The sequence below is a fragment of the Drosophila teissieri genome, chromosome 3R, assembly GCF_016746235.2.
Source record: "Drosophila teissieri strain GT53w chromosome 3R, Prin_Dtei_1.1, whole genome shotgun sequence".
NCBI lineage: Eukaryota > Metazoa > Arthropoda > Insecta > Diptera > Drosophilidae > Drosophila > Drosophila teissieri.
Window position 1 is genome coordinate 9,188,948 of NC_053032.1, and position 24,015 is coordinate 9,212,962.

A 24,015-nucleotide genomic window follows, 5' to 3' on the forward strand; every position below is an offset into this window, starting at 1 on the left:
GAGCAAAGTGCAACAAGAACAACGGAGAACGAGCATGGGCACAAGGATACACATGGGAAGCAGAACGCAGGTCCCTGGAAGAGGGATGAGGGATGAGGACAGCAATGGCAACATCTCAACATGATGTGCCTTTGTTGCTATTGCCGATGCTGCTGCAGCTGCTGCTCAGAAGACCAGGCTTCCAGGAAGGCCAGGAAGCCGGGTCCTGCGATTGATGGATGGCTGTAAGGACGAGAACGAGACGGAAGAAACTACCAAGAAGATGCCACAATCAACGTCATTATCCGTTGGCATTGAGCGTGCTTAAATTGTCACCTCAAGGATAGCAGGCTGACCAGGACAGGGACTGGACGAAGGAATTTCAATTAAACTCAGCAGCCGATAGAAATATTTGCACATTTATTTTAAGTGTTTAAGTAAATAACACCAAATCTGTTTAATGAAACACAAAGACAGCTCCGTCTAAATTAATCTTCTCGGCAAGGACAACCTGCTCGAAGGACAACGGTCAGTCTTACAGTTTTCCGTCTGCGTGTCAACCTTAATTGGCTTAATACATTAAAAATATGTATGTAAATTGAGCTAAGGCAAAAAGGATCAACATGAAATTTAATAAATCAAAGTAAATTGTGTATGAAAATGACGACATACTAAAGCTAAGTTTTCGTTTCGGTTTGAAATTCCTGTGGAAGCAACACAATAATCACCACTAAACGAAACGTTTCCTGGAATGAAAATGAAACATTTTATGATCCTTAATGAAGCCAAAGCGAGTCGAGGGATTACTCTACCGAGGAAAGTGTGTTGGATAAGCGAACCACATACACATGAACTTTAATTATGAAAAATTATCTATTGATGTGACTGGCCCCAGAGTCCAACTTCTGGGCAAATCACGTGGCAAAAGTTCATTTCCACAGCCATTAAAATGAGCTATGTGCCCCCTGACAGGTGGGCACACGGGCATATGGTGCGATCTTTCAAAATTTAGTGGCTTTCACGTAAATGCAGTTTATTAAGTGACTTCACAGGGTACGGCAAATATTATGTTACAGCATACTACAGCGAATTGGGGCTGACTATTTATTCAAATTTAATTTATTAAGGATATGTTTTGTTATTCTATTACAACATATTATTGTGCTGAAGGAAAAACTAATCATATGGACTTCTGTATATAATACTTTTTGAAACCGAATTACCAAGAAAGTGGCCTAGCCCTTTCCCTTCCTCATTTTATATTGTGCAATAAAAGCTAGCCAAGATACAAGTGCTGATAAGAACTTTAAAAAAAGCTTATTGGTGACATCAAATAGACCCAATATGCTGACTCGAAAGTGGCAAAGCCTTAGATGGATGAATAAAATATCCAGCTGCAATGAATGAAATATTAAAATCAGTATAAAATCGATCAAAATAAATTGACTGACCGTAGTTTGAAACTTGTTGAGTTCGCCGACATTTCCAAACTCCAATCCAATGTTTAAATATTGGTTAACAGCACCCTGAACGGAGACAGTTACCAGAAAAAGATCTAACACGTGTTTGAGCAAAAGTACACAGAAAACAAAGCTGCTTGAATACAATTCTACAGCCACATTCAGGCCGATCAAGGCGATTAGTGCAAACTTATATATCAGTGCCAGAAAAAGGGGAAGAACAAATAGCTTGTGAAACAAAACGCTGGTGTTATATATCTCTCCATACAAGCTTATGCATTTTTCCAAACGATTTTGTACTCTTCGTATTTTTTGTTGGCTGGCCGAAGTATTTAATTTTTGTAATTTAATTAGCAAGTTTGTACGAACATATTTATTGACCTCGGAATAAAGAACACCCAGACTGAGATAGCCGATAAAATTGATGTGGATGAACATATTGGTGGCACTGACTACGTAAAAGTCGCACCACCAATCGATTAAGAACCGCCAAGAAAATACATTGGGTACCGTAAACCACAGATATGTTTGCTCATGGGCGAAGGAAATCAAATTCAGTAGGATTAATATCAATTCTCGTCTGCCGCCAAATCCAGGTGTTTTCGGTTTAAATAAATCACTCACTTGCCGAAAGAGACGCAAAAACTGGTTGACAAGATCGATTATTTCTGGGCCTCGAACAATTTGGTAGACCAAGACTACCACAACGTTGGGAATGCTCAGTACAAGTCGCATACCATACAGAATGTGTTGCACATTTGTATCTATTGAAACGGTCGTCAAATAGAGCCAAAAGAATCTGCAGAAGGTTAATATCCGATGCGTAACATTCAGCCACTTGAGCCAATTGCGATTAAATACAGTTTCCCCATCCTTTTTACTGTGCAGACAGAAAAAGATAGCTCCAATAAATTGCCCGTACCGAAAATTGTATCTCAAAATTCCGGTGGAAAGTTTGGGTGCGCTCATCAGATGAAAGAACTCGAACATGACCACTTTGGGTTTGAGTTTCGACTGGAATTGAAAAATAAGGGACAGAACAAGCGGTGCATTACTTGATGAAAACTTAACCCAGTACCGGATTGTATCTTAAGCTGACAGGTGACAGCAGGTGACATATAACTATCATCGGAATTCTCCAAAGTGTATTTATTTAATTAACAGAATAACCAAAATGTGATGGCTTAGAAAACAAATAGTAAAAAATTCAAAACAGGTATAGCAAGGTAAAAAAAACTGGTTTTTGCGGTAATATACAGTTTAATTTAATTTTCCTAAAAACTTGTCTAATAGTCTCGTTTAACATTTGGAGTGGATGCAAAAATTGTGGTTATAACAAAGAGCTATTGTAAAGAGATTTCATAATTTATCCTATTTCGGCAGCTGAGAAATTAATAGGGTTATGTAATGCAATAGCTCTTGAACGCCCAAATATTTCAATTATTGCTATCAATTTTAGCAATTAGTCAAATCAAGCAGATTTGCAATTTACAGTTATGCTTGTTTCTGTGAATTATTTATTCAATGAATGCAGCTTTAATGATAAATGTGATCAACGAAAACCGCTTAAATGCATTACGGGAGGATATGTGTATATGTGCTCGTTGGTGTCCATTCGACCCGTTTCGCATTAAGTGTAAAGTTATTTATGAACGTTAATGCATATTCAACTAATGACACACACATTCGATTTTCGGGCTCTTTAGTGTCCGCAAACATTGGTATGGTAATGCCATTAATACCATTTCGGCTGCATATGGAATGAAATAAAAGGAAATAATTTCGCTGCCTAAGCGCTCATTGATTTAAGCAAATATTAGCACAATACATGTGCACAAACGCATTTCGAGTTTGCGGCATAATTGCCAATTGTTAATGAGAGACAGTAAAATTTCAACAACGGTCACATACAGAAATTCTCTAAAGTCGCCCAGGGGACCACATTGACCCACAAACCTCTACTGTCACACCACCCATTTAGGAACCACCCATCAACTATTTGCCACATTAGAGCATGCCACTAATTTTATAATGCAAGCCGCAAGACATAAAATCTACAAAGCCAAAGTGCTTGAGAATACAAGTTGAGTATCTGAAGAGAGACATAGCGACATACATACACATCTATACAGCGCGCTCCATAAGTGCAGAGCTTACCGAAAATGTTGTGGTAAACTAAAAGATTCTACCAATTTACTTCATTGCTGTCCGATAAACAGAAATGTTTTCTTTTATTCTTGAAATAAATTAGAAGTAATAAAATAAAGAATTTTCATTATTATTATAACTGGCTAAACTAAGTCGTTTTTAATATGTATACAAAATATTTCTAAAGCCAATCAATATAAAATTACTATAGTATGGATTCAAAACCGTTCTGTGTTTTTAAAGCTCATCAAACTTAAAGGAATTTTATCCTTTTAAAAATTAAAGTTATGAATTTCACTTTACCAACGATGACCTGCTCCATCGGTTTGTTCGGTCAGCATTTGCTGCGTTTTTGTGGTTACGCCTTGCCATTGTAGGATAATATAGTACATATACAGATGTATGTATATATAAGTGTATCTGGGCTTTTCAGTGCGGGTCCTGTCAAATTGCTGCGTTGACAAGTGAGATGTGCCCACTGTCCCATCTACTGTCTGGAGGAACGTTAGCTTTATTAGAGCCTCTAATTACTGGGGGCCAGCTTACCAGTTAGCCGGTTTGCCAGTTGTCACGGCCAGCAAATTTAATACGGCCTTCTCTTGCTCGAATTTCAAAACCTTTCGGGTTTACGGCATTCGCTTGTAATTTTATTACATTCATTTCTCCAGTGCAGCGGCTTCCATTTCAGCCTGTCGCTTCATAAATAATTAATGCCTTTGAGGTATGTAAACTTGCGGGTGTGTGTGCGAAAACGAGTGTCTACTTTATGTGCTGTAAATAAATTTGAGTGCGTAAGTGTAATTGTGTTTGCTTTGGCTAACAAGAACAGCCTTCACGCATATGTTTAATGGCTATAAAACCAAGACTTTCGGGTTAATGAGTGTATCTACTTGACGGTTGTAAGTGGTCAAAATACCTTTCGGGCTCATCAGGCAGGGAACGAAATTTGATATGGGTTATGGGTCGGTCATGAAAAGTGGGTTACTTATAATTTTATTAGATCATAAAGGCACAAGCTTTCAGTGAATTAATTTTGAAGTGTAATGGTTTTAGGTTCTTCAGTTTGTCACCCTTACATGAAAAACATTTCAATAATATTACTTTAACACAATAACCAATTAATTTCTGCAAGGCGTTGTAATTCTAATGTGCGCTATTTATTCTAATCACCTGAATTCATTAGAGCGTACAAAGTCCGTGCTTGAGGTCCGCAGATGTGTTAAGTGCATTGTCCCTGAACGAAAGTTACACGGTAAATAATATTTTTAAGCAATTAATAGGTGGACCACAAGTAGATATGCTAAGCGGCACTTTCCCAGTTTCGCCTCATTGATCAGCAGTATCGATGTAATTAAATTCTGAGAGGCTGAGCCCATAGCTGGGATGTATAAATGCAGGTAAACCGACAGATGATATTTATGATAATGGAGGAATGAAATTTTACGTATACGAGAAGCGGCCGACGGAGAAGAGGCAACATTGCAGCAGGCGTAAATTGGTGTCTAATAAACACATAATCAAGGTTCATTTGCTGCAGGAGGCACTAAATTGCATTAGCACAAAGGCTGACATGCCACCGACCCACTTGCACCTTTCGCCCGCACAGTTTGCCAACTTGTCGACAAATATGTGTGCAAGATATTTGGCCTACGGGCGTGTCGTGTAGCTGCTCGATTTTCGGCCCAGCCCGAAAATCCGTGACAGTTTAGTTTATGGCCCATAGCATGTGGGGGGGGGCGTATATCTCGGTTACATTCGAATGCGTTGCTCCAAATGCGAAGGCAGCAACGTCAAGACACTGGCATTGTAATGAGCTTATGTGCCTTTGAAGCAAACGAGCCTTGTCAGGACACGCAATTCCCCCGTGGCATGCAAGCCCATAAGTTCCAGGAGCTCCTGATCAAATTTCACCAGTTAAATGAGCAAATACAACTCTCTCCGTCCACATCATGACTGAATGCATTTCGAAAATCAATAAGGCTGGGTCCAATGTTAATTAATAGGCATCACAGCTCAAGTCTCCCATTATGATTGGTGTTAACTGAAAAGGAAAGTTAAGCATAGAGGCTTGAAGGAAAATAAAATGTTATGAATCTAATTACTGCACAAAATGCATTATATATTGGGAGACTTGCGTACGCTAGTGTGGGCGAGGCAGTCTTCTGAATCAAACTGCCTCTTCTGTATCAATCTTAACTTTCTAGCTTGAATACTTCCCGACATCTTGACATGCATATGGACAGACGGACATCCTGATCAAGAACTTAAACGCCTAATTCTGTTACATACTTTTCAACGAATCTAGCATACCCCTTGCTACGAGCAACGTGTATAAAAATGTCTTAAAAATTGAATATTGCAATATGTTTTATTTTATTCATGTACTTATGCCCTGAGCTTAACCGTATATGTTCCTTCAAAAGCAGTGAAGTACGTTGACTCAAGGAGAAACTATTTTTTAACGAGAAAAACTTTTAAATTCTATTCATAATTAACAGAAAATGTATTTATTATGAGCAACTGTTTCAATGTAAAGTTGAATCGATTTCAAATTTTTATCAACCTTAGAACTCTTGTTATTTCGGCTACCTGTGGTGCAGTCAGCTTTTGGGCGGTGACAAATATCAAGTTGGAATCATAGAGCAGAATCCGACTGAGCCGCTGACCCGAAACCCACCCACTTGCCGCCCCAAAATCCACATACGACCCACCAAGTCACGAGTCCAATCTCCCAAAAACACCAGGCAGCAATCCAATGCACCTACCACTAATTGCTTTGGGCGTTGGAATGCCGGCCAGTTTGGCAGTCGGACAATGGCATTTGGGTTAGAGTGCTCCGCGCTGCAATCACGACCCCATTGTGACCTTAAGCAATTTCTGCGCAGGCTACCAATGAGTGCCTCTGCTGCCACGCCCCCTAATTACGGCAATGGCCGTACGCCCCGTGGGGGCGAGAAATTGTTAATTAATTATCAGTTGCAGCTACGCTCTACTCTACTCTTTGCTGTGGGCTGGCTAATGCCTTATGTTTATTCAGATTCGTATCCAGCGGCTATTTAATATTTAGTCCGAGCTTAAATCGGAATAGACCAACCGCCTGGCCTTGCGGATAGCACCTCCGATCGGAAAACCGTCTTCGGAAAAATATTGCTTTCCCTCCTTGGACTTCGGTGTGCTGCAAGAAGGTCCATCGTCCATGTAATCATCGGAAGCTTCCTCTGCGCCCGTTGCTTCATCCATATCCTCGTCCTCAGAGTTTGCCTCGCCTTCCACTGAATCGTCCTCTTGGAAAGTCCCTGACTTTTTAGCCACACTGCGATCTGAGCCTTGGTTGGGCTTGCCACGTTTCAAATGCCGATTCTTGATCATCTCACGCCGGTTTCCACGCTCCTCCTGGCGAAGCTTCGCCAGCTCCTGCTTCATGAGCCGCTCTTGATCCTGCTCGGGATTGGAGCCCATGTCCATTATCACCTTGACGCACCCCGTTTGTGGCTTGTTGGTGGTTCGATTACGCAAGCCCTGGACATGACTCTGCCCGAAACTGGAGTCCAGCATGGGACGCAGCGTCATCTTATCCTTGATCGATCCCTGAGGCTGGTAGCAGCTGGCCAGGCGAACATACAAATGGTTCTGGTTATCGGTCACCGGGTGATGCATTACATCGAACACCTCATCGCCCACATGGAAAGTCTCGCTGCCATCGGACCAGCGAACAATTTTCGAATTAGACTCCTTGATTTTGTTTTCGTCCTCTCGCCACCTAACAGTTGCCTTTAGACGATTTATGAAATCCTCGCGCGCCTGTTCGTCCTTTAAATCGTCTTTAGTCATGCGATTCTCAAAGGTTTGAGGCACGTATGCCCTGGATTCCACGGGTATGAAAGAAGGCATCTTCAGAAAATGAGTTGGGCCTTTAAGAAGTTCACAATTATCAGTTGGTATGCTGGACTGAAACTTAACTGCTACCTCTTTTCCAAACATTTTACGTTGTTCGCCTTCTACAGAATGGGATATATCTAGAACTTGCGAAACTTGCATTCTACTGTTGGAGAACAACTCCTTCTCGGGCGACTTGTTATCAGCATTTACTTTTCCACCAGGCTGCTGATTCTCTGGATTATCATCGAAATCGGAAACAACATCGAGACTATCAGAAGAGGCATACACCGCGTCATTGGATCCCATTGGATCCGTACTATATCGCAATGCGGACAAAGTTTTCTCCTGGCTATAATTGCCTCCATTTGATTTATACTCTGAATTCGAGTTTGGGCATTCGTTAGAGCTGGGACTGAAAGGCCCTTTTCTAGGCGTAAAAATGACCTTGGGATTTAAGATCTCAGTCATACTTTTGGATGGTGACGGTAAAACTAATGAATGTTGAAATGGGCGCAAATCATTTTCGATGTCATTATTTTCTCCATATTGCTGATTTTCTATCATCATCGATGAAGAATATTGCATCGAGCGGAGTTCTAGTTCCTTTTCATTACTTGCTCCATTTGCTACTTCTTTCGACCTTGGTGTCAAGCTTCGTCTGTAAATTTGTGTAGGCAACTCGTCCTGGGACGTAAGAGCTGGGATACTTTCTTTGGGTTGGCAATCAAAGTGGGAACAAGAAACGGGACCCGTAGGCAATACGTTCCCCAATACATTACATTCTTGATTATGATCTTCGTCAATGATCGCATTGGAATTGTCTTTGAGTTCAATTAGTGAAGTTGATTCCCTGAGGCTATGGATTAGTTCAGAATCGATACTACCCTGGTCATCCCTTTCTCCCATAGAGCTCGGAATGCCGCCAATCTGACTTGTCGAACGTATTGTTTCATTGGAGATAATGAAAAAAGAGTTCGGGTTGCTGCAGTTAATAGATTTCGGTCCTGGATAACCTTGCATCAAGGGCAAAGTGTCCCTGACATTCGTTTCTACATTTTGTTCATTTGGTGTCAAAGTTGACTTCGACGATGACGAAGATGGTGATGTTGAACTTGAGGATTTTGACTCGGAGCCAGAGCTTCCGAATCTGAAAATAGATCTTGTGCTCGAGCTCAAGGTGGCACTTTTTACATCTGATTGTCCACTTATCGGCGACGATGTCTGTGCGTTCAGATCATATGGAGATTTTTCAGATTCAGAACTACAAGCATACCGATCAGTTTGATGATTTATATCTGCATTAACACTATTTGTTGTTAGTCGACGGGAACGTGAACGGCTTATGTGATGACTTGGCTTGGTGTAATTTTCATCTCTTTCAATGCTGGGCGACATGTTCCGCGGGGTGCTGAAAAGCCCATGTGGGATTACTAAAGGCAGCTGAATATATTTATCTAAACCTACCTTCTATAGAATACATGGCTATTTTCATTATATTCATCCCCTAATTTAAACAGTAGTTAATAGTTAATTAATATTTAGTAACATTCTAGAGAATAGTGTTTCTTCAAACCTATTTGCAGCTGTTTGTATTCCGGGTGAACATCGGGGTCAACCATTGTTAGCGTAGTATACCGAAAAATAAAAATGATGAAAATATTCGCAGGCCTCACAGGAAAAACCTAATTTTTTGCGTAATGACAGCCGAGCCAGGTGACTTGACTTATCGATTGTTTGACTTAGTTGTCTATTTAGGAGTTGTCAGCTTTTCTAACAATCAGTGCTGCGTTAAACCCCTTAGATTTGGGTTTAAAATTGGTAGGCAATTATAGATTAATGTTAAGTCCATAAACATAATAATTCTTTTCTGACCTTATATATATTTTGGATCAGGATCACTAGCGAGCCGATCTAGACATGTCCATCTATCTGTCTGTCTGTGTTCAGAATGTTCAGAATTCCCAGCAATCCTACTAAGAAAACAGGTATCTGATAGTTGAGGCAATCGACTGTAGTGTTCTGCCTTGATTATTGTTTTACCAATGCTGGTAAGCGGATAATTTTCTCAGATTAAAGTCCTTAGATGGAATGATCTAGAATGAAAAAGTCGAGCCACGACACATTATGCGCAATTATAAAAGCAGAAATAAAGTTCTGCCTTAATTTAATATTTTGCAGACAGCAAGAACCTCTCCGCTTCATGCCTTTTGCCCACTCATACTCATGTGGCACCACATGCCGGGCAATAAAACATGCATCGCCATTTCCCACTCGTCATCGACTCTTGACGATATGGCCCTGGAATTGCCGTATGGGCATAAGCCCTGTGCTTTTTTGCATTTTAATATTTTTATGAGTTTTCGATTAATTAAAACTCAACGGCAAGCACCTGCCCAGCGAATCTGTGGCGCCACGGAAATGCATATTGCATATTATCCGGCGAAGAGGTCATCCACTCGAAAGCAGAACAGCCACTGGCGAATGCGGATCAAATGATTTATTCATAAATTCCGCATACGCTAAGGGCACAAAAAATGCTTGTAAGCCGCAAATAATTATTTACAACAAGTCGCCGGTAATGAGGTTGCCGTGGCAGCCATAAAAATATGAACCTGTCGTTAAGGATTTTCAACGTAAATTAATAAACGGAGAATTAAACGAATGTGCCGAGTAGTTGATGTCCTTATGCGGGTGCAATAATTGCCTGTCAACTGTTTAACGCTTAACTTGGCCAGAGGCACTGAAAGGTCAGATGAATGGTAATCAAATTAATAAAAGTGACTTACTTCAATGTACTGATCTGAATACAACATTAAATTGCAGTGCAAAGTGTATCTGCGCTTAAATGCCATCTTCGTTTTCCTTTCAATGAATACATGCCAAGGAAACTACGTCAAATGTTGGTTCAATTCCATAAGTTTCCTGTCAAAAATTGCCATTTTGTTTTCGGCTTTCGTCTCCATTACAACAAGCCAAATCCACTCCAAAATTCTGTTTTTAAACTATCCAAATTAAACAATTTTAAACTATTTCATAAATTAGAACATGGAATACAGCGGCGTGCGGCTACCCGGAATTTTTTGTCCGGATGTAAGAACTCGCAATTAAATGTTTGCAATTAAGTATAGTATATAGAATGTATAATGGCTAACAGGAAAGCATTGAGCAGTTTGCAAGACTTTACGGAAGTGATCATTTTAGCAAAATGATGATAATGGCCACGAACAGTCCTCCGAGGACTGTGCAGGCCACAACTCATTCGCCTCCAGGAATGATGGAGGGGAATCCGTCCAGGTTTTATGGGAATGCAAAATCACACGATCGAAATTTAAAAGTTAATCAGCGATATGCTACTAAGTAAGTGTTGCATGTACATTCTCGTATCAGACGCAGTCGATATTTTAAAGCTTTCTAGTAATGTGCAGGCCCCATCCTATCCGCAACCGGGAATGGTGGGTCTGTGCAGGTTTCATGGAAATCCACCACCGATTCAGCATCGATATTTGAAAGGTAGTCCCCGGTTTGCTACAAAGTATGTAAGAGAGATAAGGGATTTGGTCTATTGCTTAAAGTAATGTTATCCTGTAGCGCTTCTCAAGGATCTGGGGCCCTGCATAGAGGCTGTGGCGACCACTATTGTCATTCGGCAAATTTGCAGAGCTCTAAACCTGAATATCCTGCTAGACCCGCTCAATCGGGAACCCATAATCCGAGCGAAATGCACTGCAATACTCAGCACTATCAGCATCTGAATTATTATTATCCACCTCCACCTGGACCCAGATTTCCCTGGCTTTAAATCACATTTCCCAGGCAAATCTATTTAATAATGATAAATTCGCTAGTTTGTAAGTTTGGTTGTTGAAAAGTTTACCCGTTGCGTGTAATTCTGTATCGAAATTATTATTTGGTATCACAATTCAGTGGTGACTGTCTAAATTATATACAAAACTTAAACCAGTAAATCATAAACGGGTTTTCAATATAATGACATGGAATGACTTCTCATTGAGTGTCATTATAAAACTCACAATTTTTCCAAATGAGATAAATATTCAAGCGAAACAAAAAAGACACAAAACCAGTTTTAACAGTTTAAAATCATTTTCACAAAAGTTTTTTCACAGAAGTTCTTTCACAAAACAAGGGGCAAACACGATGTGAAAAAGGCGAAAAAAGCGGAAATCGTTTGTATTTTCTTTCTGTTTGTTTGGAGCTCTCAACTGCGCCATTCAAGTTTGTTAAACATTAAAATGGAGCTGCAATAGAAAAACGCTAACTAAACGCGAGCAGACAGCAAACAAAGCTTCCCACGTTTCTAAGTGTGTGCGTGGGAGTGTGTGTTTCGGTAAAACCAACACAAACACACTTCAACCCACACATGCACACACACACACAGGAAGCGCCCTGCAGGCATAGTGCAAAATAAACCAACAGCAAAAATAAATATTAAAATTTGTGCAATAAAATGCCGAGCAATAAAACTAAAATAAGTGCTAGAAAACCCAAAATATACAAAAAAATAAATGGAAAGCGTCGAGAAGTACTATCCTCCCCACACAGCGAGTGTGTTGGTGTTTTCTTATAGACCGTCAGCGGAAGTGGCAAGCGCCTCAAGTTGCGAAATACATACACATGGCCCATCACCACCCTCCATCAGCCCACCTCCCAATGCCACCCACTGCACCACTTACTGTCTCTCCGCCAGTGTTGAAAAGCGCCCAGGGGTGGGGCTGGCAGGCAGTTAGTTTATCGCGCTTTCGAAATCTGAGCAACTGGCAGGATGCGAGTGTGGGAGGGCTCGGGGTGCGCGGCACAAGTAATACAAAGTATATGAAAATAAAGAATCCAGATCGTTAAGGGGGCTAAGCAATCGCCGAGAGAAATGCTGTAAAAATAAGTTTAATATATCCGCATTAAGATTGCCGAAGATTAACACACCCTGGGTTTCTACACGTGCAGTGCTGGCACATTTTTGGCTAGAAAAGTAAGTAGCAAAACGGATCTGAGTCAGAGAAAATAATATAAGTGCATAAATGCAAAACGCCTACGACTGGGATGTTAGTCAACAACTAAACTGCTTGAATAATCAAAATAAACCAAAATACAGGATAGGTTATAAAAATTAAACACATTTAAATGTAGTTTTGACCATTATTTTATTATAAAATACCTCCCAACTACGCCAGCGTTGTAAAATCTATTCGCGTAGTTTTCTTGTTTTTATATTTTTCAGCCAATTGCTCATCTCCTAAAAATCCAACTGAAAAGTAGCCAAGAATCGCGCTCTTTCAAGATGGCGCTTGTCGAAGGCGGAATTCAGTTTGCGGTTGACTTTCGCCTTAAAGTATGCAGCGTTCTGCTGCACTTTTGGAAGGGCAAAGCAAGGCAAACATCACGATGAGGCAGCAAGAAGCCAAAGCGAGCAAGTGATGTGTGGGAAAGAATAACAAGAGGGAAAATCGAAGCGGAAAAAGCGCTCGGGGAAAATGCCAAGCGAAGGATACGGTTGGTGGCAGGGGCGGGGAATGGAAAGCCAACACCTGCCAGCGGAGGGCGGAAGTGGGCGGGACTTGTTGTGCGGGCTGTTTTCGGTTGCCGCTGCCGCTCGGAATTCAATAAAGTGCCGCAAATAATTACTGCATAAAAGAAATGTGCAATCCTGTTTGGCGGTGTTTTTGCAGCTTGTGCATCCGGCAGCATTTAGTCGATGAGAAATGGTGCAAGTAGATAAAAGTTATAAAAGTTATGATGGCACAACAGCGGTTAAAACAATAGCACTGTCAACAGTTAAGAGAAACTGCATTTTGTAAAATTCATGCGAAGTTGGCGCTTAAATAGAGGATAAGGCGGGTCATGGAATTGTCTTCCCTTCTCTTGCTTAGTTCAGATCGATGGTGAGAGCCAGAAGTCTCTAATTATCCTACAAATCCAAGTTGTGGCAATAATATAAGGCATCTAAGGCATCTTATAAAATCTTCTTACTCAAAACAAACATTTTCATACCCGTTGTTCGTAACACAAAACGGCACACTAGATTTTTAAAAGTATATAAGAAACGTTTTAGATCCATTAAAGTTGAAATGGCCATATCCGTATATTTAACAGGTTTACTTGGCTATATTTACTTTCATATTATGTAGGCCAAAATATGATATAATACAAGATGGTCTACAAGCTAGTATGCCCACCCGGTCTGTTCTTCTGTATGCAAGGGAATAAGCAAATGACGAATGGCTATGCAGCGGTATTAAAAATTAGATTATTCCATCAGGACTGAAATAGATTTTCTCCCTCCTTCCTGGTCCATCTCTCTTGGAAATCGATTTAGTGCACACCAAGGGCTTTCGCCCGTCCCCACTTCCCCGCCAGCCATCTCCATTCTCATCCCCACTCACCTTGAAGGTTGGCGTGTATAACCAAGCGGAACTGTGGCCTTTTTCCACTTTGCTTGGTGGCTGCTCGCCCAGTTAGATGGCTATCAACGCCCCCGACAGACAGTCGGGATAGCATCTCGATGGCATTGGGACGAATGTCACAGCAAATGCAACGGAAAAGCGTCAACTTAATGGGCCACAACTGTTGTAATGTTGCTGCTGCTGCTGTTGTTGCAGTTGCTATTGCTGCTGTTGCTGCTGCTGCTGCTGCTGCTGCCGTTGCTGCGGGGTTCGTGTTGGCGGGGTGTCAGCATTAGTCAATGCTCGAGGGCGGGGTGGCACAAATGATTTTATGTATGGCTCGAAGCAATGCAGCAGCCGCGACAACAGGACGACAGCAACAGCAACAGCAACAACGATAGCAGCGGCACAAAGCGACAAACATGCAACAATAAAGTTTTATGAAACAACAGAAACTACTGGAAAAGTGTTTTTTTGAGCTTGTTGTTCTCGCTGCTGCTGCTGCAGTTGCAGTTGCGACCATCGTGCTGCTGCACCTGACGCCGCGTTGAACTCATCTCCGCCGTTGTTGCTGTCGCCGTTGTTGCTTTCGGCCATTTCCGTCAGCCAGCGCACTTAGTGCCACGTAGCGATACGGACTTAAATACTCAGAGGCACTACAAAAATTATTTGAACTTATTAAAAATAATATATTGGTTGGCTATTCAAAATCTTTGAATAGTAGTATCTCTGAAGTTATTTTGATAAGTCTTAAAATTAGTCACGAAGCAACGTAGAAGTTTACACATTAACTTGTAGTGTACAAACCTGTTTGCAAGCCACTTTTAATGTCTATAAAACATGCAATATTTAAATCTGTAATCTTTTGCGATGTTCAATTTAAACTTTTAGTTCTTTATATCTGGTCTGCAGTAATATAAAAAAGATGTATATGGCTATCTTCGAAACCACTTAATAAGTGCTTATTTGGCTATGCTAGCTGGCTTCAGAAAATTTCGACTAAATACCTTTTGCGTGCAATTAATTATTTCAGTGTAGCGACGGAAAACTGCAGACGAGACGCGCATGCAAACTTCCCAGTTAATGACGCAACTGTGGCGTGTTTGTAAAGTGTTGAAATTGAAATTATACCTTTGGGGCTTTTCGGAGTTGTTGCTATTGTTCTTGGGGTTGCTGGCGGTGTTGTTGTAGCTGTTGCACAAAATGCATTGAAGTGTAGTTGCGTCAATGTTTGTTGTTGTTGCTGGGCGAACAACAATAGCAACAATAATGTTAATGAAAGCAAACATTACCGAGAACAGCGTCGCAGCAGCAGGGAAACAGAAAGGATCGCATCAGCTGAAAAGCACCAACAGAACAGCAAAACGCCCTTAGCCAAATTGCCAAAGCAAAGACATTAGACCACACAGACTGGGCAAAGTTTTAGCCCGGGTTACAGCAACTCAAACTAATGCATATATGAAGGCAATTCCAGTCTCGTTGTTGTTTAATTAAGTTATGAAAAGTTCAATATTGTTGGAATAAAATATGAACAACAAGAGCACTATGAGAAACACTGATAGTGTACTAATTTAAAGATCATTTTAGATGGGATATGAACTAAAATTCAGCACTGAGTTCTAATAAACATGCTCCTTTTCAAAACATCATAAATATAATTCGATTATATGATTACTAATAGAATTGATTCTAGCCAACATTTCATATTGTTCTTTCAAATTTCAGCTTGAAGTATAAAGTCGAAAATTTCAATGTGGCGCCTCTTTTGTGCTCGTGTGAGCATACTGCTACAAGCTAGGGCAGCAGCTGTTGCAAACTTTGTTTTTCAAGCCATTTTCCTTTCTAAATAAGTTTCGCCATTTAATTAAGTTCGAATAAATTTGGCATTCAATTTGCCTTCGGCCCGCGATTCGTATTCAGTGTCTGTGCATTGCCGTGGACATCATTTAGGTATACTAATACCGATTTACGAGCACCCATCTATGTAGAACGCCCCGGCCGTAAACACGCTCCACCTCTCCTCTCAGCTGGCATTTTCATTTGCCATTGCCAACCAATAAACTAAAATAAAATGCCAACGCAGGACACTTAAAAGTCTGTAACTTTTTATGGCCAGCGGACGAGCGCTGATGATGGCTGGCCACATCATTATCAACGTCAACGTTGCCTTCATCCCATCCTTTGTACTTCGGCCGCCCGTTTTTGCCACCATCACACCAATCCAATCCTCTTCTATCCACTTTTCCCGCTCGCATCTCATCTGCTGATGAACCGAAGCCGGAAAGACAAAGACGACAAAAAAACCTACTCAAAGTTAATCAAATTAAGTTTCGGCTGCTTTTGTAAATCTGGGCAAACAATGGGCCCCATTCCCATTGAGGGCGACAGTCCCTAGGAAGGACAACGAATAGACCAATGGACGCGTAAATTAATCATCTTTTTTGCCGCTCTCCTCATTCTTCTTTAGTTTTTGCACAGTCTGGAACTTTGGCTTTGGATGGCGGTATTGCGGTTTGGTGAGAGTTAAATGATACTTTCTCTTTTTGCTGCTCGAAAAAGGGGCATATATCAGAAGAGGTGCGCAGTTGCAGAATAGGTAAAAAGATAGTAAGTATTCTAAAAAGTTTTGATTAATCCTTTAAGCCGTGTTCTTAGGGTTTATATCTTAGATCATTCTTAAAACTCAGAACACCAAGGACATTTTAAGACCAGAAACAAATGTTCTTCTCTTCTTTGGTATTTCCTTAGCCCCTAATAATCAGTTTTCTTAACTCCCATTTGCACCGCACTTTTTTAGCCGTATTCTTAGGTTATTTATGCCCTTGCGGTTTGTTTATATCCTTGGACAGTCCCTTGGCCTGGCCGGCAACTTATTACTAAACTTATTAACAAAGTCAACACGCTTTCAGGGCAACAACAAAGGCAGGGAAAAGAAGCGAACGGTTTATTATGCCACGCAGCGTTTCCCATTAGGAATAAGCCCGGCGACAACCCTTCCTGATAAATCCCGTTACTTGAGCGGAAATGTAATGGCGAACGGAGGAGGGCAACTCTTGGCCAGACTTCCGCTCACTTCCGGAGCGACATTTATTCATTATGATTTGCTCATTTTTCGGTGGGTACTTTTTGGTTCTTAATTGCAAGAGTTCGGACGCCTTTTATTTGCAAATAATTAAAAGTGATTTTCCCCAGCTCGCGTTGCGTTCTAATTTATTTACACAAGGAATTGTACAAAGTTTTGTGGCACGAGTCTGAATGGAAATCTTGGGTCTGACCGTTCGTTACCCCAAAAAAATTTGTTGACCCGCATCCACAATTGAATCAGCAATTTGGTGCGCTGATGTGGGTTTGGTGTACTCTGAGTTATGTGTGCCTAATTGATTGGGAAGTCTGGGCCAAATCGGGTGAGTAAGGTCCCGGCAAACTTTGCTGTCATCGCAAGTATATGTCTGTCTACATATACTAACTAACTGCCTTGCTGCAGCGTTTCCTATTCAATCTTCTAGCTCCCAACAAAACTGTAATAAATATTTATAGACACAGACAAACACACAAACACACAGACACACTCACACAAAAACAAAAAAAATGGTAAAATAATAGCCAAAGCCATAAAATTGCTGGCTAACACTTACGCAGAAACGGAATTTGTCGATGTGCCTGTGCGGTTTCCATACTCACTGCAGTTTGTGTGAGAAGCCCACTCATTTTTAATAGAAAACCACAATTGCCCATTCAATTTACTATAAGTGTGTCTGTATGGACCAGGATTTCAACGGGCTCCACAACATTACTGTGTACATACATACTCGTATGTAGTTGTTGCTGCTTCGGTCACAGTTAATATGTAATATAAATGCCGGGACAGAGTTAATAGTGTTTGCATTCCGTAATGAAATAATTGAATCAAAACAAATATTTAATAAATACGTGAGCAATAACTTGGCAGACGTAAATTTAATTGGACGCTATATGTTCATAAGCATGAAAAAAGACATAAGGCTGGCATAACACAAGCTAGAATTCAAGTCTCAAGAGCTTTGCTAAGCTTACGGTTAAAATAAATGAATATGATAACAATGGAAGAGTAAGTTTGACCAATGTCTTTAGTAACAATACTTTATATTGAATCATATTATTTAAATATTTATGATTTTTGATTTCTTGCGATATGGCTTAGCTTAATTGCCATTTGTTTTTTACATAGCTATTTCTCAAGTTATCGGCATGGTGGTAAGCATTTAAACAAGTTTTTCCTTTAGGCTTAGCCTTGCTTACAATTCCTAACCGCTTTTAATTGTTTTCGCATGGCAGACAAGTAAAATATTTATATGAGAATCCTTTTTATTTCGGCCCTATCCATTCCCTTTTCACACGCAACGTGTGCTCAAGCCCAGCCAAATTAAATTTTACATTAATTGTGAAAAGAACGCAAACGGAAAGGCCCAGAAACAAAGGCAGGCAGGCAGGCAGACAGAGTTACTTAAAATTCATGACTCGGCACAGGATGGCATTGGAAAGTCTTTTCGGCTATAACACTTAAGTGGAGGAACAATCTGTGTTTCTGTATGTGTATGGCTGTAGGTCATAAATTAACTCTGCCGTGTATAGCAGGATCCAAAAAAAAGAAATAGAGTCGCTTGGGGATTTTATTTATAGGGGGAGACTCTAGAATTCTTTTGCTGAGTGTGTGTAACGAGGCCATGCTGTAAATGTATCTTTGCTGGCGCTGTTCTTCCTTCTCAGCTGCCCTTTTCTGATTCGGTTTGGGTTTTGGTTTCTGTTGCCACTTCCTGGCCTTTTTTACGGCCTTGCACATCTCTTACAGCTTCACTTTATGCTCCAATTATAAGCGGAGCACGAGCATATCCTGTTCAAACACAAGCACATGCCAAGTACTGAGATTTCAGCCTGCTTCTCAGTCGCCACTTCACCCGCTTCCCCCAGCCCTCTTGCGGTTTACTGTTTCCCCGTTGATTTTGTTTGTTTATTTCCGCTAAATTAATGGCGTCCACTACTGACACTTCCGGCTCACTCACACCAGCATAAGCGCACAAAAGCACACACACAGAGCGCACAAGTGTGCCGAGGGAGCTTAAATGAAGTTGTGGCTTGCCTTCCTTGTTAATCAGCCCTTCGCCATTATCCTTTTACATGCCACTCCGATTATGAACATCATTAGTTACCGCTCGCTGATTCTCCAGACTAGCAACGTGAAGATTTATGACCCGCCCTCAACACTCCTCCCCTGTCTTCTGTCACCCCAGTAGGTTTTATTACTTGGGCGGATTTGCACTTAATTTGACATGCATAATTGTGCGTGTGTTTGGTAACACACTTCTAACTAACTGGCGAGCCCCTCGGTACGCTTCTATAGGTGGGCCAATTTCAACTTTGGCACTTCATTTATCGAAAATAGTGTAACCAAATAGTTAGACTAGTTAGTTAATCTTTAACTGAAGACAAGTGCTTATAGAACACAAATAATACTATGTATTATGAATAACTTTCTGCAAACTTTTGGTTTACTGTACATTTTATTTTATAAGAAATTTAAACGCCGTTGACAATTAATTTAGTATTAAATCAATGATGAAACCAACACCATTCCCCTTACAAGAAACTGGATTCCGCTATCAGGTCCATAAATAGCGTGCTGCGTTATGATCATTACTTATTCCCTTATTGGAAGTTTACTTCAATTATTTCGAGTGGAATCAACGCCGGTAACGGGTAATATTTCGCTCAGACACAGCCAACAGCTATTTACAGGACAATAACGCTATATGGGGGAGATGAAAGTGGCCTGTCCATGTTAACTGCAACTTGTTTTTATGCGCCTTCGACGGTCCAATTGACCCTGTACAATTCAACCACTCGCCCCCGCCCATAGTTCATTGCCCATTTTGGCCATTTCGTTCAGTCAATTGACGCCAACTGTGGCCTGGCTACTACGCAACGTGTCGCTTAATTGATAACGACGTCAACAAAATGGATGCCATGGTCGCAATTGGGTCGAAAACAACAATAACAGCAGCAACAGCAACAGCAGCAGCAGAAGCAAATGCTGAAGCTAGAGCTGAAACTAAGGCTCAAACCGAAACGGGCTCAATCGAACAATCAAAGGGACGACAACAGAATTGCGTTGGCAGACTCGGAAAAAGTCCCAAACTCACCAGCGCACATACGCATACCCACACACTCGCAGAGAAAATTGTTTTCAAGTAGACGGCCACTCGACATCAAAAACATGCACATGCCGAAAACAATATGGCGACCAATACTACATAAACGTATGTGTGTTTGTGTGAGTGGTCGAACCGGAAGTTGCAAACACGAACGCAGCCCTTTTTTTCTCCCCGGAGAGCAAAAAAGTGGGAAAGGGAATGTATTTTTAAGAGCTACAATTTTCCAAACAATTATTACAATTTGTATTGACCAAACTGCCCGAAAGGGAAGTTGTATATATATTTACACATGTATGCCCCCTATAAAGCTGTAATTGCTGCATGTGTGAATAGGCAATTTTTAATGATTTAAGGTCACATTTCGGTTGCGAATCTCTTATAAGAGAATTCTCTCTATTGTTTTTGGAAGTATATTTAAAAAAAGGAACCAAAGTCAATCCTTTTTTTTTAATTAAAGGTCATTTTCGATGACTATTTTTGGGGTTTGGAGTAGGTGACAAAAAATGCATATATGTGTCAGAGAATGGTTAAATAGTTAACATTGTTGTTTGCTGGCTGATTTATAGATCCTAAAGTATGTGGACTCAGTTCGTTTGTAAGCTTTGTCCTTTTCCTTTTGTGCGAAGTTTAGCGAACAAAATTGCACATATCCTCCTGCGTTGTGCATACTATACTACTATGAGTATTAAAGTAAAGGGTTATAAGTGAAATTTGCCTGAGACTTTTCGCCATTTTTTCGCGCTCTGGTGTGAAATTTTAAAATGCCTTGTGTACACCCACAGGCTCGCACTAGCTCGCACAACCAACAGAACCGAAAAATATGAAACCCAGATATATCCATGGCTTCTTTTTTACCGCCCACTGGAAGCCGCCCAGAATTTATCTGCATGCATATATTGCAATATCGTAAAAAAGGAGAGCAGTACAAAAAGACTTGTTATATTTGAATGAAATTTCACCACAGGCGCTGAAAATTTATGATTTTAATTGGTTTGGTCAAGTGGAAATTTCAAAAAGCGTTTTTAATATGTCGGCCAAAAGGGCCGGAGACTTTTTGGCTTTTGTAATATGCTTTTCAGCCTGCTCTCCATTTCCCAGCCCCGCAGCCATATTTCTGATGTTGTTCTTTATAATAATTTTTTCTGGCCATGCATTTCTATTGATTGCCTTGTTCAACTGGAAAATGCGTTACATAGCAAATAACAAAAAAGTTCTCCCCCATATTCACATTTTTTCACATTTCTGTTTGGCCAATTGGGTAGACAAATTTGCTCTCAGGGCAAATGCAAAAGTTTGTTTGTAAAAACAATATTAAAAATGCATAAATACATTTGCATATGGGTATATAACGCGATATCTGCATAATGCTAGATGATGGTGGTATCCGGTGGGTTCGGAATTGGTTTAACTTCGTTTCTGTTTTACTCTTATTAAATTATTTACATTTTTATTTAATTTTTCCAGCAAGTCATGACTGTCAGAAAATGTTGAGCTTTTGTCACGGCCCCAACTGATAAATTGGCCAGGCATTTGGAATAACCTGAACGCGTTTTAAAGGGGTTCCCTATGGAAATCCCTTGATATTTTAACCAAAATATGCTGTGTTCAAGTTAAAAACAAAAGATATATCGACATTTTGGTATTCTATTTTGTGTAGCGAAAACTTTGAGTGGCTTATTGTTTGCAAATGGGAGTGAAACAGTAGAAGGCATCAATGACGTAGACAAAAGGCACAAAAATGCTCATAACAAAGGCATAAACCATACATGCACATTACAGTAAAGAATTGAATGAAACAATGAGGTCTGCTGCACAAAGGATTTTATGTGTATGTTTGAAACAAATAGAAAGTTATTCGAAGCTATAGACTACCGAAACAGAACTGAAGAAAAATGCATTTCGTAAACTGATTTTATTAATTTTATTCCAATACCAAGTTGTCATCTATTTAATTCACTGCCAATTCACAATTCAAGTAAAACATTTGATCAACATATAAATACACCTCTCTTTAGCTCTCTTTTTAGGGATTTTTAAAATAACATTATAGGTTTAATCCTTATTTAATAGCGGCACAAAGGGCTTGACTGGTTACATCGGCGTTTTTCCCACTGCCCACAGCCCATTGCCCATCCCCCCATTTTGTTTTATTGGTTTTTGTTTTTCTTTGGCCTCTGTGGGTGGGAAGCCCTTTATTTTATTTCTACAACCGCTGAACATGAAGCAATTGCTGAGTATAACAATGCCATATAACTGACCATTAACAACAACAGCAACTGCAATAAAAGTCTGGCTGCGAACGAATATATGTGAAAAGTCAAAGGGAGGCACAAGTGTTCGTGGATGGGGTACAGGAAAATTGCTTTCGTTTTCCGGCATTTTTCAGAGCATTCAATTTTGTTCTTTTCGGCTGCTCTAACTGCGGGTATGAGTGTCTGTCCTTTGGCCCTCGAATGACGATTAATACGCCTTAACTTGTTGGCACGCCCAAATGCCCCAGGCATTTCACGTTTGCCTGGACAAGGTCCTCAAATTAAATTACCCCCAGACAAAAAAAAATAAATAAAAATTGTTAGCAGATCAAATGATTTCCAGTCAAGCCAGTGGCAAATGCAGCCAACTGGAATTAGTTATTCGGTACGGCCAAGGCCATGGGAATCCTGGTGTGTCTCCCAGGACGGCGCCCACCCGCTTTTCATGCCTCACATTACCGGGCGCAATTAATCAAGCGAGTTGCGTGTCCTCCAACGGATTGCGAATTTCGCCCTGGGCCGCTCCATCGGAAGCATTAGGTTTCCTTCCTATCCGCCCGCGGATCCTGCAACATTTTGCGGTTCCGCTGACAACCAATTTGATGACGGCAATTTTCCCCACATCCCACTAGGTGGACGAGTGTGGGCAAGTGTAGCAATCTCCGCTGTCCGTGCTCTGATTTGCGATTCAATTGGAATAATTATGTGTTTACGGCATTTATATGTCGCCATTATAATGTGCTGGAAATCGGTTTGCGGGTTATCATTTTGATGGGGACTGAAAAATAAGTAGCAATTATTTGAGTGCTTAAATGATTTGGTGGCGTACATCGTATTAAAGGGATATAGGTTCCCAAAAATGAGCAAAAAACTTTACCAAAAATGATTGTTTGGAGACTGTCAAGAGTTTGATGTTTGAATAAACAAAAATTGTTTACTTACTTTACAGTTCCCCTTCAAGCTTTTAAAGCCCTATGGTTGCAGTCCTTACTCCGCTTAACTTTGAATCCCTGGTCTAATTTGTGGGTCCTTTGACACCTCATGCGAGCATCTTTAACCCCTCACTGCCTACCAAATTGTCAAAGACAATTACTGTGCGATCGATGTGAGCTTAGCTCGGCATTTGGCTCTTCGGCATTCAAGGCGCTGATTGATTGTGCGGCAGCGATTCATATATCAAATCATCATGTAAATGCGTTAGGGCCGCAGAATGGCGGGGGGATTGAGTGTGGCAGGGGGGGTGTGGGATGAATGTGGGACAGGCCAGACAGCCAAGACATTCGAGACAGACAGCTGGCTACACGCAAGCAATTTAAAAGCCCATTTGTCTGCATAAAGCAAGCGGCGCTGGCCAGAGAATGGAGAAACGGCCAGTCGGGCGAGAGAACTGCGAACCCTTTTTTCGACGATTTCATTTTTAAATACTCTTTTAGAGGGTATTTTAATGTTACTGTAAGGCTTGTTAGGGCCTATCTAGGTGTAATTGATAATCATATGTATACCAAATTGAATAAACCCCTCCACATCCTTAATCTGTTTTTCCTAAATAAATAACCACCACCTTTAGCAAAGTGACTACAGAAAGGGACAGCAACTTGTCAAAGATTCAAAGCAGAGTATACTATTTGTCACCTCCAGGACCAGAAGACTTCCTCCAATTTTTATTCGCACTCGGACATGACCGTCATGCTGGCGCGGAACGTGCTGGGCT

At 40.7% G+C, this 24,015-nt stretch overlaps 3 protein-coding genes across 7 annotated transcripts; 1 reads left to right on the plus strand and 2 right to left on the minus strand.

The window, feature by feature from the left end:
• Window positions 1-1,214: 1,214 nt before the first annotated feature.
• Window positions 1,215-2,429, minus strand: LOC122621929 (putative gustatory receptor 92a). The gene is made up of 2 exons (XM_043799946.1): window positions 1,431-2,429; window positions 1,215-1,373 (listed from the first exon to the last, which is right to left on the minus strand). The coding sequence occupies exons 1-2, from the start codon at window positions 2,427-2,429 to the stop codon at window positions 1,215-1,217; spliced, it is 1,158 nt and encodes a 385-aa protein (XP_043655881.1).
• Window positions 2,430-6,585: 4,156 nt separating this feature from the next.
• LOC122620758 (another transcription unit protein) lies at window positions 6,586-9,196 on the minus strand. Its single transcript, XM_043798365.1, has 3 exons — window positions 9,040-9,196; window positions 8,931-8,970; window positions 6,586-8,874 (listed from the first exon to the last, which is right to left on the minus strand). Exons 1-3 carry the CDS (start codon window positions 9,083-9,085, stop codon window positions 6,651-6,653), a joined length of 2,310 nt encoding a protein of 769 aa, XP_043654300.1. The 5' UTR covers window positions 9,086-9,196; the 3' UTR covers window positions 6,586-6,650.
• Window positions 9,197-10,395: 1,199 nt separating this feature from the next.
• Window positions 10,396-11,449, plus strand: LOC122621304. 5 transcript variants are annotated; one of them, XM_043799131.1, is made up of 4 exons: window positions 10,397-10,556; window positions 10,621-10,823; window positions 10,882-10,998; window positions 11,055-11,449. In XM_043799131.1, the coding sequence occupies exons 1-4, from the start codon at window positions 10,512-10,514 to the stop codon at window positions 11,263-11,265; spliced, it is 576 nt and encodes a 191-aa protein (XP_043655066.1). In that variant the 5' UTR covers window positions 10,397-10,511; the 3' UTR covers window positions 11,266-11,449. The 5 variants fall into 5 exon arrangements, with proteins under 5 accessions (XP_043655069.1, XP_043655066.1, XP_043655068.1 ...); XM_043799133.1 differs by having other exon boundaries at window positions 11,039-11,069; XM_043799132.1 differs by having other exon boundaries at window positions 10,403-10,556; window positions 10,636-10,823.
• The last annotated feature ends 12,566 nt before the right edge of the window (window positions 11,450-24,015 follow it).

Bases quoted from the DNA above. Each gene is read 5' to 3' on its own strand.
- LOC122621929 (XM_043799946.1), bottom strand. From the start codon at position 2,429: ATGTTCGAGTTCTTTCATCTGATGAGCGCACCCAAACTTTCCACCGGA. The intron at 1,374-1,430 runs GTCAGTCAATTT...CATTCATTGCAG, and splicing joins TCAACAAGTTTCAAACTACG to CTGGATATTTTATTCATCCA.
- LOC122620758 (XM_043798365.1), bottom strand. From the start codon at position 9,085: ATGGTTGACCCCGATGTTCACCCGGAATACAAACAGCTGCAAATAG. The intron at 8,971-9,039 runs GTTTGAAGAAAC...TGTTTAAATTAG, and splicing joins ATACAAACAGCTGCAAATAG to GGGATGAATATAATGAAAAT. The intron at 8,875-8,930 runs GTAGGTTTAGAT...TGGGCTTTTCAG, and splicing joins AGCCATGTATTCTATAGAAG to CACCCCGCGGAACATGTCGC.
- LOC122621304 (XM_043799131.1), top strand. From the start codon at position 10,512: ATGGAATACAGCGGCGTGCGGCTACCCGGAATTTTTTGTCCGGAT. The intron at 10,824-10,881 runs GTAAGTGTTGCA...AAAGCTTTCTAG, and splicing joins AATCAGCGATATGCTACTAA to TAATGTGCAGGCCCCATCCT. The intron at 10,999-11,054 runs GTATGTAAGAGA...GTTATCCTGTAG, and splicing joins AGTCCCCGGTTTGCTACAAA to CGCTTCTCAAGGATCTGGGG.